The sequence below is a fragment of the Eurosta solidaginis genome, chromosome 4 (genome assembly GCF_040869045.1).
Source record: "Eurosta solidaginis isolate ZX-2024a chromosome 4, ASM4086904v1, whole genome shotgun sequence".
Taxonomy (NCBI): domain Eukaryota; kingdom Metazoa; phylum Arthropoda; class Insecta; order Diptera; family Tephritidae; genus Eurosta; species Eurosta solidaginis.
Genome location: NC_090322.1, coordinates 136,391,184 through 136,403,049, shown reverse-complemented (window position 1 = coordinate 136,403,049; position 11,866 = coordinate 136,391,184). Strand labels below are relative to the sequence as shown.

The window sequence follows — 11,866 nt, the reverse complement described above, 5'->3', positions numbered from 1 at the left end:
ATGAAATTATCTGAAGGACTGCTTTCATATAACTAATTTCTTATTCAATCAAAAATGGTCTTTCAGACGTATACAACGGCTAATTTTGGTCACCAGATGGCAAAAAGGGCAACATTGGTCAAAGGCAGGTTGTTGTTGTTGTTGTTATTGTAGCAGTGCTTCGCCCCATCCAATAGGTGCGACCGATCGATCACAAATTGTCATCAATATCCTCTAACGGGAGTCCAAGGAAACTTGCTGTTTCAACAGGGTGGCCCATAATGAGAGGGGTGTTAGATGCGTTGGTTCAACAATACAGTAGAAGAGATGTTTGGTGTCATGTGGGGACACGTTACAAGCAGGACATATGTTTTGTATGTCGGGGTTGATTCTGGATAAGTAAGACTTTAACCTGTTACAGTATCCAGATCGAAGTTGAGCTGGAGTGACTCGCGTTTCCCTAGGAGGTGTGCCTTCCTCTCCTGAAAGTTTTGGGTGTTGTTCTTTGAGTACAGGATTAACCGGGCAATTCCTGGCATAAAGGCCCGACGTCTGTTTGTGGAGTTCACTGAGGACCTGCTTGTGTTTCTTGGCTTCATACGGCTGTGTTCTCAGGTACCGCATTTCCTCATAATGCATACATAGATGACTCCTTAAGCCCCTGTGTGGTGTTGGCTCGTCAATCAGATGTCTGTTGGAATGCCACGCTTTTTGGGTATTCAACAGGGACTGTTTGGTTAGCATTTCATTTCTCTCCTTAATGGGGAGTATTCTCGCCCCATTATATAGATGGTGTTCTGGGGACAGAAGAAGACAACCCGTGGCGGTTCTGAGAGCAGTACTTTGGCAGGCCTGCAGTTTCTTCCAGTGAGTAGTCTTTAGGCTTGGCCACCATATCGGGGACGCGTAGCATGCAATCGGCTGGCCAGTTGCTTTATAAGTGGTAATGAGCATTTCTTTATCTCTTCCCCAAGTACTGCCAGCAAGAGATTTGAGGATTTTATTACGGCTCTGGATTTTCGGTACAATTGCGGCTGCATGCTCACCAAAATGTAGATCCTGATCAAACGTCACACCCAAGATTTTAGGGCGCAAGACAGTCGGTAGCGTATTGACGTAGATGTTCAAAATGTGAGCCTTCGATATTCTTACATTAATAACGGTATGACAGTTGTTTTATCTAATTAAAGACATTTATTCTTTTGAAATTCTTATAATTAAATATATTCTTCTAATCGTATACTTTTTTTAAAAGTTGCATTCAAATCCCCTCATACTCAATCAAAAAATCACCATCTATTCCTAAAATCAAAGTTTGTGAGTTTGGTTTCTTTTTGGGTATTGTCTTATCACGCGCTCTCAAACGATACGATTTTATAATTTCCGCCACAGATGTTTTTACTTGTAAATAAGCTAAATGACGACCTGAATAAATAATTTAAAATGTTAAATTTTATTAATATCTTCGAAAACAGTTAAAAGATGTTAATTAGAGTTGCAAAACTGTGGATAGTGGCGTCATTTCATATTTTCGATAGTTGAGAAAATAATATCGATAGGTTCGATAGATACTAATAAATTTAAAAAAATTCATACAAAAATTTATAAAATTTGAAAAAAAATTTTTTTTAGAATAGTACGGAAAATGCAATGTTTTTTGCACGTTGAAATTTGATGGTCTAAATGTTTACTGAAAAAATTTGCAAGGAAAAAGCCAATTTTCAACACCATGTATAACCGAAAGTTTTTCCAAAAATAAAACTTACGATAGCACTATCGATAGTCTTACATCTCGAAGTAATGTTTACCCAAACAAATGCGTGGTCCATCCCCAAAAGGCATGAAAATGCCCCTTTTTGAAAGTTCAGCGTAATCAGCATTATTGAAGCGTTCTGGCTTATATTCCCATGGTTCAGGAAAGTAGTCAGCATCATGTACATAGCTAAAGGCAGGAATGGCTACCACCTGACCTTTTTGAATGGGTAAGCGGCGTCCATTGTCCAACTCTAACTCAATCGGTTCCGTGCACAACCGCCAGGAAAAGGAAAGCGGGCTGATTATACGTAAAGTCTCTGCAAATGCGAAGAAGATTTGTATGATATTTATAATGTAGGTGTAGTTGGTTAATTCATGGTAAATTTGGTTTCTTTCTATTTAGAATCTGAATCCTCATATCCTACGCAGTTAAAAGTGTGAGCCTAAGTCTGAAGCTTCTTTGTACTACATACAACAGCGAACGGAAAACTAGCAATGGCGCTTTTTCAAGTTTTCGTCATTGAAGTTCCTCTGTTTTCTTTTCGATATTTTTATCAAAAACTTTTGTAAATGAAACCATGCAAATCGATATCAAAAAATCCGATAAAATTATAAATTTTTACTTGTAGTTTTTTGAATTTTTTTAATATGCAGTTATGTATCAATTTTAGCTTGGTAGCTGCCTTGGTAGGGAAAGCTTACTTGAACAGCATAAAGGTCCGTTGTGATACCACATAAAATAACGCTGACGTAAGCTATAGCTAACTAGAGAATACTCGATAAAGTTTTAACTGTAATAAATCCTCCGGAGATCCACGTTAGTCGCGACCGAAGTACTTTCGCCTAGTTCTGGCGAAACTTGGGCAATCAAGAATAAGCGACTCCATGATTTCACCTCATCATCCTCCATACAGCTGCAGCAGGATGGGGTTCTTTAAAGGCCCCAATGACCATTGATAGATGAGCCTTAGTGAACCCAATCATTTCGGCTGACTCCCTGCCATCCACTTCCGGCCAGAATGATCTTGTTACCCTGCAAGAGGTGGTGTCCGCCCAAAGCTTGCTGAACTTACTCGAGGCCGATATATGCATGATCAGACCAGAGACCCCTTCAACTGTACCGATGCGGGATAAGAGATCCGCTTGGCAGTTGCCTGGGATATCACTATCGCCCGGGATAAACTTAATCACAAAATAGTTCGATGCAATCGAGAGCGAGGTCAAGCACTCCCAGACCATCGCCGATTGCACTATAAATGAATTCAAGGCCTTGTGAGCCGCCTGGCTACCCTAACCGTAGTAGCACTGAATACCATTTCATCCATCGCATCCTTAATCGCGGCTTACATTTAGCTCTTGGTAAAAGACCCCCCCCCCCCCCCAACCTTCCAGACCACCTTCGACACATCCGCGAACAAGTTTGCTGGCCCCATGCCCCACATGAATCCCCTTCCCCATTCCTCTCTGTGGAAAGGACTGGAGTGAAGTTTTACAGGAAGCAGTTGTCGGCACTCAATAGTCCGTCCTGCCCAGAAATTTTTTCAAAAAAACCGTTATCGACAACGTGTTTAGCGGACATTTTTGGGTCGGACAGGGTATAAATGAAAATTTTTTAGTAGGTCATGAATAAACCTTAAAAATCAAAAACAAAAAAAAAAAAATTTCGCAGGCTCGAAAATTATTGTGACTTTTTTCCTGCGCCCAATTCCTATCGAAAAATCGATGGCGCGATATCGGTTAATAAATCGACCCAGTCTAATACACATATCTTGTAATCTCATAGGTTACCTTTTACACACTGCTCCAAATATATAAGACCGCTTAAATTCTGATAGTTAATACTACCATCGGCTTCAAGATTGCTTAGGATTTCAGCACGAAGCTTATCCTGACAGTCGGGATGATGAGTTAACTAAAAATGGAAATATTTTAATTAATCAAACTTTCCCGTTGCATAAAACAAACGGACTCACATAAAAAAGTGTGTGATAAGCAACTGCAGCTGCTGTATCGAATCCATCCACAAACACGGTCGCCAAATAACCAATGATTTCGTTATGGCTTAAATTCTTCTTTTCCTCTAATTGCCGTATATAATTTAGATAATCCACTCTATTTTTATTTTTTGCATCCTTTTCTCGCATCGCATATGAATCTTTAGTTAGTTGTGAGAAAAACTTCTCCACCTCATCAGTGAATATGCGATGATTGGTGAAACGTCGAAACCAAGGGAACGGTAAAACTGTGAAGTAACTTTTAACGGCAACAAACAGTTGATGTGATATTTTTTCTGCAGTTTTCAAATATGAATTTGGTTCGTTTAGATTTGTCAGCGTATTTGTTTCAATACCCCAAAGAAATTCGCCCAAGACGTTGGCAGTAAATCGACTGATGAGCTGTTATTAAATAAAACATCAAAGTTTAGCAGTATTGGACGTATAAGGCGTGGCATCATATCGTCGGTCGCTATGAGGAGTAGCACTTTTCACTTAATCGAGCTTAACCCTGGTGTGTACTGACGGGTCTAGCAAGACCCTTACGTAAAATGCGTAGTCAATATATAAAGAAAAGTCAATTGCGGTTCGTTAGTCTCGCTAAAATTCTAGAAGGGCTGGACTGATTAGGCTATTTTGGTTTTGAAGTATTTTTGGGAGTCCAGAAATCCAGGAAATGATTAATAGGCGAGTAAATATGATAAAAATATAAGGAACTAGCTGTCCCGTCATAGTTCGTACCGCCTCTGAATCTGTATGTATAAAAATTAATTGCTGCGCGTTGATCTTGCTAAAACTCATACAAGGCTTAAACTATTTCTGTAATGATGGTTTAGAAAAAAAAAATTGGAAAACTGGGCGGCACCACGCCCCCTATTGGGAAAATTTTAATTTGCTTTATCTCCGCAATCATTTAGGCCAACTATTCAATACATATATCCTATAGAGATGCCATAAATGAGGAAATTGAGGTGGGGAGTAGGAAGAAGAGCAGAAGTGGGAGTTAGATGAGAGTGGGAATGGGAACTCGAATGGGAATAGGAATGGGATTGGGAGAGAGTATGGGAGTGGGATTCAGATTAGGTGGGAGAGGAAGCGGGTGTCGAGGTGTTAGTGCGAGTGGGAGTGAAATGAAAGTGGGCGTGGAAGTAGTGACGGGAATAGTAATGGGAGAGATTATGGTGTGGGGACGGGAGTGGGAGTATGAAGTGGAAATAGAAGTACGAGTGGCATTAGTGGAATAGCAGTGGAATGGAGCACGAATGGGAGTGGAAGGGAGTTGTAATGGGAACGGGGATGGTAATAAGACTAGGAGTGAGTGTGGGAGCATGCAATTAATTTTTGTACGAGAAAGAGGTGGAGTGGGAATGGGAGTAGGAGTAGGAGAAGGTGTAAGAGTAAGGGTAGGAGTAGGAGTAGGAGTAGGAGTAGGAGTTGGACTAGGAGTAGGAGTTGGAATAGGAGTAGGAGTACGAGTTGGACTAGGAGTAGGAATAGGATTGGTAACGGGTACGGTGATGGGAATTCGAATTGGTGTGTGTGTGTAGAGAGAGAGAGAATGGTAGAGTGATAAATGGAATAGAGAATGGGCAAGGATATGAAGACAATGGAATATTAAGTAGAAGAGTATGGTAAAAAGAGTGAAGAAGGAAAGAGAGCTTCTGGCAAAAAAATTTTCGGGTAGGACAAAGCCCGGCGGATACACTGGTGTTATATATGTTTTAAGTGCATAAAAACAATTTAGCTTTAATTTTAGTATTTTATTATATTTATAGAATACCTACCTTAAATTTTCAAGATGTTATTGAAAAAAAAAAAAAAAAATTTAGTCTACCACAAAATGAAGTTAAATTTTCTTTTACATGTGCTAGTTTTCATAGTGAACGTCGATATGAGCACTATAATTACATACGAACTGACATTTTTTGTCTCCAATATCGCTCTCCCTTCTGATGTTTGTTCTTTGATTAGATCATTTAACTTTTGACCACAATTCTTCCAAATTGGATACGCAAGACTCAGCTGCTTTTTGATACAAATATTCAGTATATTTTAAATTGGAATTACCGTGTTGTTGGTTTTACCTTGTTTTGTGTTAATCCGCTCATAATATCTGAACGTTTGTTTTTCCAGTCTTCGCCTGTATTGAAAACTGGATTTATGGCTGCTATTTTATCCTGTTTTTTATCGTATATCTGCAATTAATAATTGGTTATAGCAGTTTAACATCAAGCCTTTTTTGTATGTAAGTATTTAAACTATTTTGGGAACTTGTGTTATATTGTGAAGGTTTACCTCGTTATGGTGATTTATTCATACGAATGTGAGCCAGAATTCGACAGTAATGGGAACTACAGAGTTCTGCTGAGGACTTTCAATTTATTATTGAGGACGCATATTACTACAAGTTGGGGAAAATCACTCTGATCCGTGTTGCTAACAGTATTTATTTGGTTTTATTTTGCTGAAAGTCTTGTCCAAGGTCGAATATCAGCAAATAAGCACGTGCAACATGAAGACTGATGATCGCATATAACCCCTTTTCACCTTTTCCCATGACTGCTTACCTTCATGTTATGTGACACTTCTAACTACCATGCATAAAATCACAGCAGCTTAGAGCTAGAGTAGAACTATCTCATAAGGAATCCGTACTAGTGCTAATTCTGTTTCCACGCAGTGCTTTCAACTGACACTTTTAACATCGTGATGTCCCACGAAATGGCAAATTTTGCTATCAACATAGGGTACTATCTCTTAAACCCACTCCCCAAATATTTCTGCCACTTGTACCATAATGACGGCATAACCAGTGATATTGTTAAACATAAAACAGGTTCCCCTATACTGATAGGCCAGAGTCTCATTTAATCAAGAAAAAATAGCCAACATTTTGTTCGAAGATACTAGTTCATGGGAATGAGGTTTTAATGAGACGTATGCTCCAGTAAATTCTAATTTAGCATACAGTGCCACCAATCCGCTGTTCGAAAATAAAATAGATATAAACTTTGAACTCTGAAAACTGTTTAGAATGTAGACCTCTAGTTTTAGTCAACGCAACACCATTTTGGCTGAACTACTAATAAAATATTAGATGCGACGGCAGTTTTTCGCGCCTGTAACCCATAAAAGAAAACATTTTTCCCTACTCTGGCTGCATTGAGTTAGCATCCGATACCGATTGCACAACACTGTGCTCGTCTTATAATGCACGTCGATATTCGGATATCGGTCAATTTATAGAGAAGGGAAAAGGGTTACGTGTGGAAACCTATCAATTTTATTTTCCTTGTTTAATTTAATTTAACTGCAGTATTAAGACTTACCCATTCTTTCATAAAATTGTCTTTGAAACTTCGAAAATTCGTGACCAAAACATCGTGAGCTAATTTTGGATCTAGTATCAAAAACTGTGGATATCTGGAGACAAAAACGCCAATTACTTGATGGTTGCGCTTATATTGGCTAATCAAAATAAAAAAGGAATATTAGTAATTATATTGTTATCTACATTTATACAACGAAAAAGTACAAAGTATGTCGAAATCAACATTTATAATGTCGGTCGATAGCGACTGGTTTATATTCAGATTAGGATTAAGTTAGGATTATGCCAACATGTTTTTCGTAACAGAATTTGCGAAAGTTTTGCCGTCGAGATAACTTAGAAGCCTAAAACTTTAAGCTTAGATAAGAGTAGGACTTAAAATGCAATGTTTAGGATAAAAAGTTGGTACTAGATCGAGATATTTAGAGTTGTCAGCTAAAGAAAAAAAAAAAAAAAATTCCGCAAGGTAGCGCACGCGTCGAAATAATTAATTCAACTTTGCGCTATTGGTAAAAAGTTTGCATTAAAATACGAAAATTTTGGAGTTTTCACATTTTGGATAGGTCATACAAATTAATCTTGCAATATTATTTTATATAATTAAATATAGCCTGATTCTTGTTCTTCAAACAGGGAACTATAAAGATGCATCCTAAGCTCAGGAGATATTTTCAAATTATACCAACATTGCTTTGGGGACCTCGTCGAAATTCTTTTTACCAGGAACTTGTGCTCAACGTAAAAAATTTCCAAGAAAGCTTTTGTGTTCGCATTGTTAGCATAAAGTTTACAGGGCAAAGTTATTACTTACTAACTTAATTTGCGCTTAACCGTTTAAACCATTATGGTCGTCAAACAAGGGCGGGCTTCGTGAGTTAACCGAGTTAACTGGCGCCAATAGGTCACACGAAGGGAAAGAGTGCCAAAGGATGCCACCTCATCCTTCCAGCGAAGGAAGGCCGCCCTCTTCCCCTGCTTCTATAAACGTGTTCCGATAAAAATACTTTCTTATACTGTTTTCACACAGAAACTTAATGATCTCATTTCACCTTCTAATGAAATCATAAATTTTTTCTTTCACACAGAAGTAACTGCTCGATTAGTATGAAGGATGAAATGTCAAGCGAATAAAATGACAATGCTATATGACAGACAATCATGGCGGAACGATACAGGGTAGTAGCATGGGGACATAGCTACAAACATAAAAAAAATTCCATGTACTTGTAAATTCGATGGACAAATGTCAAAATCGTACTGCGCCGGTAGTTGATGTATCAAATCAAATAAAAAAGGTTATAATCAGCTGTTCGATGCGGCCACCTTGTATCGTTCCGCCATGCAGACAATGACATTTACTTTGACAAATGACATTTTTAAGCACTGAACACACCAAAAACTAAGAAGCGGAACGCTACCAACAGAGTTGCATTGTGCTTTTGACTTCATTAGGCATTCGAAAAGCTACTAATGAAATAATTATAGATTCGAATTTTGTAGGGAAGATTGAGCTCAATAAGCGTCTTAATGTAGAAAACTGCCTTTATTATTCAATAAGCCGTCTGTGTGAAAACACTATTAGCCGGAGCATCATTTAATTCGCATAACATGGAACCAGCGTAGCCACTGCGTGTAAATTAGCTGGACCATGTTGATGTCTGCCAAAGGCTCGTACAGCTCATCACTAAAGCATCTTCGGTACTCGGCGTTGCCAACACATAAATATTTCAAATACATTTTCTCTCGAACACTCACACACACGTCTCATCTGACGTTGTCATAGTCCACGCTTCTACATCATCTAGCAGAACGGGTGCGATAAATGACTTGTAGAACACGATTTTCGTTTGCTGAGATAAAACTTTATTTTCAATTGCCTACCTTGTCCAAATAAGCATTTATTGGCTAGAGTGATTCATCGCTGGATGTCAGAGCTGGGTTATCGCGTGGGCGCGTGAAATTTCTGAAAATGTGAGGCTTAGCATAACCTGATTAAGGTTCAGTTGGTTTTACTTATGACTATCAATAGAAATTTGACGCTTCCAACGCTTTTGTTTAATTGTCTGATCAACGCCCTAGATTGATGAGGAGTGCGACGACTAGTACCTAGGACCTATCTAATTATTTTCTCTCTTTTAGTATTATTACTACTTAATGTAAGTATTTTTTTCAATAAAACCGTTTAACTTAAATTTTTTTTTTTAATTATTTTAGTTTAGTTTAAGATCACCACACCCTTGCGAAAGTGCATATTAATTAGAAATTCAATGGACAAATGAAATTGTGTTAAATGAACCAAGGCCAATGTAATTCATTACTCTGCGGCTATTTTTAAAGGCCGTTAAAAGAAAAACATTAAAAAAATATTCACTTTGTATTTTTAAAAGTTCTTTAAAGCAGACTTGCAGGCGAAGAATGTATAGAATATAGGATTTATTCCTAATTTTATTTTACATGAAAGTCTCTTTATCAATAGCAGCATTGCATGCCATTATACACATCCCGCCTGCAGACATAACGGTCAAGAACATCGCGTTAGCAACGGCAACAAGGCATAAAACCTTCGGACAGCTTGAGTGCAAGCCCTATGGCCACAGCAGTATTGCGCAATCTAATATCGGCCAAACGGAATATATGGTCCCGTGCCTGAGCTTGGAAAGATATATTGGGGCCACAATTGAGCCGAAGGGTTGGTGCCGGGATGCAGAAATGGCAGAACATGCTATACACGTGTATACGGATGGTTCCAAATTAATGGAATGGGTTTGCTGTTTACTTTGTCGACCTGGAAATAAACAGATCCTACAGGCTGCCAGATTACTGCAGCGTTTTTAAAGCGGAAATTATAGCAGTGAAGAATGCAGAAGAATTTCTGGAGGAAGCCGTTCCTTGACCTGCTAAAACATCCAATATTGATCCAAACACAATTTTGTGGCCACTCAATTAGTCTAATTTATTCATGGAAATTTCTACGAAAACCAAATTTCCAAAATCGCCTGAGGTCAAACACTCACACGCCATTACCTTACCAGTCAATGTTTCACTGTGGATATAATAATGCGTTTGTGTAAATTTTTTTTTTTTTAAGGGCAGATTATGTATACGAGTCATTTTTTCTAACGAACCAAAATTTCTATCATATATGTAAGAGCATTCATTCAATTCAGTGAGTGACAGTGTTATATAGTGGTGACTATAAATGTGAGTGACTGCGACGCAAAGTGTTATGGCGTCATTCATAATCTGGCCCTTAGAAATATTAACGCGTTTTTTAGTTGGGTTTGTAAATAAAGAGTTGTTTCAATGGAACGTGCCCATGTAGACCGTTGCATATAATTCCCGACGCATTGTCTGACACTTACCGCCACACCTGATCTTATACATTATTTCTCATTGCTGGTTTTATGTGCAGGTCCCTTTTCAGCTCTTATTTGAAATCCAAATCTATAAATAAAGTTTTGGTTGTAAAGATGGAGATTCGTGCTATTAGCGAGATTTGGGCATTATTGGTCGTAGTGCTTTTGTTAACTATATTTTATTAAAATAATTTGTTAAAAATAACCGATGTGAGAAATCAAAGTAATCTATTTTTACTATGGCACTATTGTGAAAATTTGTTTTGAACTAACACTGCATTATCGGTAGTTGCTAACATTCGCCAGATGGCATCGCAAGCGCATGTAAGTTTTTATTGATAGATGATTGATTGATTGAACAGCTGATTTCTGTTGATATTTGATATGAGACATTTATATTCGTTGTACACGGGTCCGGCTAGTATTTCTAAAACATGTTTCCAAAATGCTATAACACTCCGAAAGACTTTTAAGAACACTTTGCACAACTGACATTACTTTAGCACCCCTTGGTCGGTGTGGAAAGATTTTTATTATTTTTTTCTTTCATTCTGACTCTATAATATTAACATCTCACTCTAATTCGGAGCAGTGTTTTTCCTTCCTAATGATATTTTATCACAGTTTTTTTTTTTTTTTCATTGTGAAAAATGTTTTTCTGCCAATATAACGAAAGATCGCGACTACTCAAACACTTCAAGTAATTTATTAAAGTCCATCCAGGGCCGGCGTCTGTGTAAAGGGTGTAACGGCCTCTGTCCTTGCAAATACATGAACCCCAATTTGAACACTTTCTTTTGGCACTAAATATATAAAGTATTTCTGATTTTTCGTCCATAGACTTTTGTGTTGTAAGAGCTTTGTTTATGAAAAAAGTGCGATTGGGGACTAAATAAAGTTCAATCCAACCAGATCTCAATTGAAACCATTTATGGTTTATAATTAACAAAATTCTGCGTTTTTAATTTTTAGCCATACGGTTTAAACTTTATATTGAAACCAGAAATGTCAAATTCATTAATATTTGAAAAGTTTGAATTTTAAACCAAATTCGGTTTTTTCATGTACATATGTATGTAGTTAAAAAAAGTTCTATATTTAGCTTCAAACTTTTAACCATGTGTTCTTATTTTCGAAATCGATTAGACAGCTTAGTATCTAAAACCTGATAACACTTAAACTTAAACTCAATTACCTTTAAGAATTTGAGGTAGTTAGACTATCTTAACCGTCACACACTCACTTGTAAATTTTATCGAGTTCGTAGACTATATGCTCTTTGGCAGGAAAATTTCCCACCAGTAATCTGGGTTGTGGCCCAGCTATGCCCAATTTATTGAAAACATCATAATGCCATGTTAAATATTTGTACAACAAACAAATGGCAGCGATGAACAAAGTAACTGTGATAACGAACGGATCCATTTCGAAACTGCGCATTCAGATGTTTC

The 11,866-nt window shown here is 37.6% G+C and overlaps 1 protein-coding gene across 1 annotated transcript; it reads right to left on the bottom strand.

Moving 5' to 3' along the window:
* Positions 1–1,150: 1,150 nt before the first annotated feature.
* Positions 1,151–11,866, bottom strand: LOC137248203 (probable cytochrome P450 309a2). The gene is made up of 8 exons (XM_067779073.1): positions 11,659–11,866; positions 7,058–7,196; positions 5,813–5,923; positions 5,649–5,750; positions 3,708–4,130; positions 3,523–3,646; positions 1,788–2,051; positions 1,151–1,404 (listed from the first exon to the last, which is right to left on the bottom strand). Exons 1-8 carry the CDS (start codon positions 11,853–11,855, stop codon positions 1,241–1,243), a joined length of 1,524 nt encoding a protein of 507 aa, XP_067635174.1. The 5' UTR covers positions 11,856–11,866; the 3' UTR covers positions 1,151–1,240.